We start from the raw sequence: 791 nt of genomic DNA, 5'->3' as shown, positions 1-791 counted from the left end.
ACACACACGCACTCACACACACACACTCACACACACTCTCACTCACACACTCGCTCACACACACACACACATACACACTTACTCACACACACACTCGCCCACACACTTGCTCACACACACACACTCGCTCACACACTCACTCACACACACACACACACACACACACTCACTCACACACTCGATCACACACACACACACTCGCTCACACCCACACACACACACACACACTCGCTCACACATCTGTCTCTGCTTTAGCTCATGAGGCTGGATACTACAACGCTGAGATCGCACCCATTGATGTGAAGGCCAAGAAAGGGAAAGTGTCCATGACGTCTGATGAACACCCCCGTCCTCAGACCACACTGGAGCAGATGGCAAAGCTGCCGACCGTCTTCAAGAAAGGAGGCACTGTTACTGCAGCCAATGCTTCGGTGGGTCAAACTGATTTTTACTAAATAAAAGTCAGAGAGAGGATGTGCTATTAAACAGCATTATTTGTAATTGTAATTAATTACTGTCATATTTGTTAAATATTTGTTATTGCATATATTTGTTGTATACACATTATTATTATAATAAATTATTATTTTATTATATATACAGTTGAGGTCAAAAGTTTACACCCCCCTTTCAGAATCTGCTAAATGTTAATTATTTTACCAAAATAAGAGGAATCATACAAAATGCATGTTATTGTTTATTTAGTACTGACCTGAATAAGATATTTCACACAAAAGATGTTTACATATTCCACAAGAGAAAATAATAGTTGAATTTATAAAAATGACCCC

General features: G+C 39.9%; 1 protein-coding gene across 1 annotated transcript in view; it reads left to right on the top strand.

The window, feature by feature from the left end:
• The window catches only part of acaa2 (acetyl-CoA acyltransferase 2), a 9,515-nt gene that overhangs the window by 4,988 nt on the left and 3,736 nt on the right, over positions 1-791 (top strand). Inside the window, exon 6 of the mRNA XM_016570821.1 lies at positions 256-431. Coding sequence (XP_016426307.1) covers positions 256-431 — 176 coding nt within the window. The remainder of the gene's footprint in view (positions 1-255; positions 432-791) is intronic.

The sequence above is a fragment of the Sinocyclocheilus rhinocerous genome, unplaced genomic scaffold (genome assembly GCF_001515625.1).
Source record: "Sinocyclocheilus rhinocerous isolate Xijiao unplaced genomic scaffold, SAMN03320098_v1.1 scaffold1223, whole genome shotgun sequence".
Taxonomy (NCBI): domain Eukaryota; kingdom Metazoa; phylum Chordata; class Actinopteri; order Cypriniformes; family Cyprinidae; genus Sinocyclocheilus; species Sinocyclocheilus rhinocerous.
The sequence above is the reverse complement of the archived record's forward strand: the minus strand, read 5'-3'. Positions and strand labels throughout refer to the sequence as shown.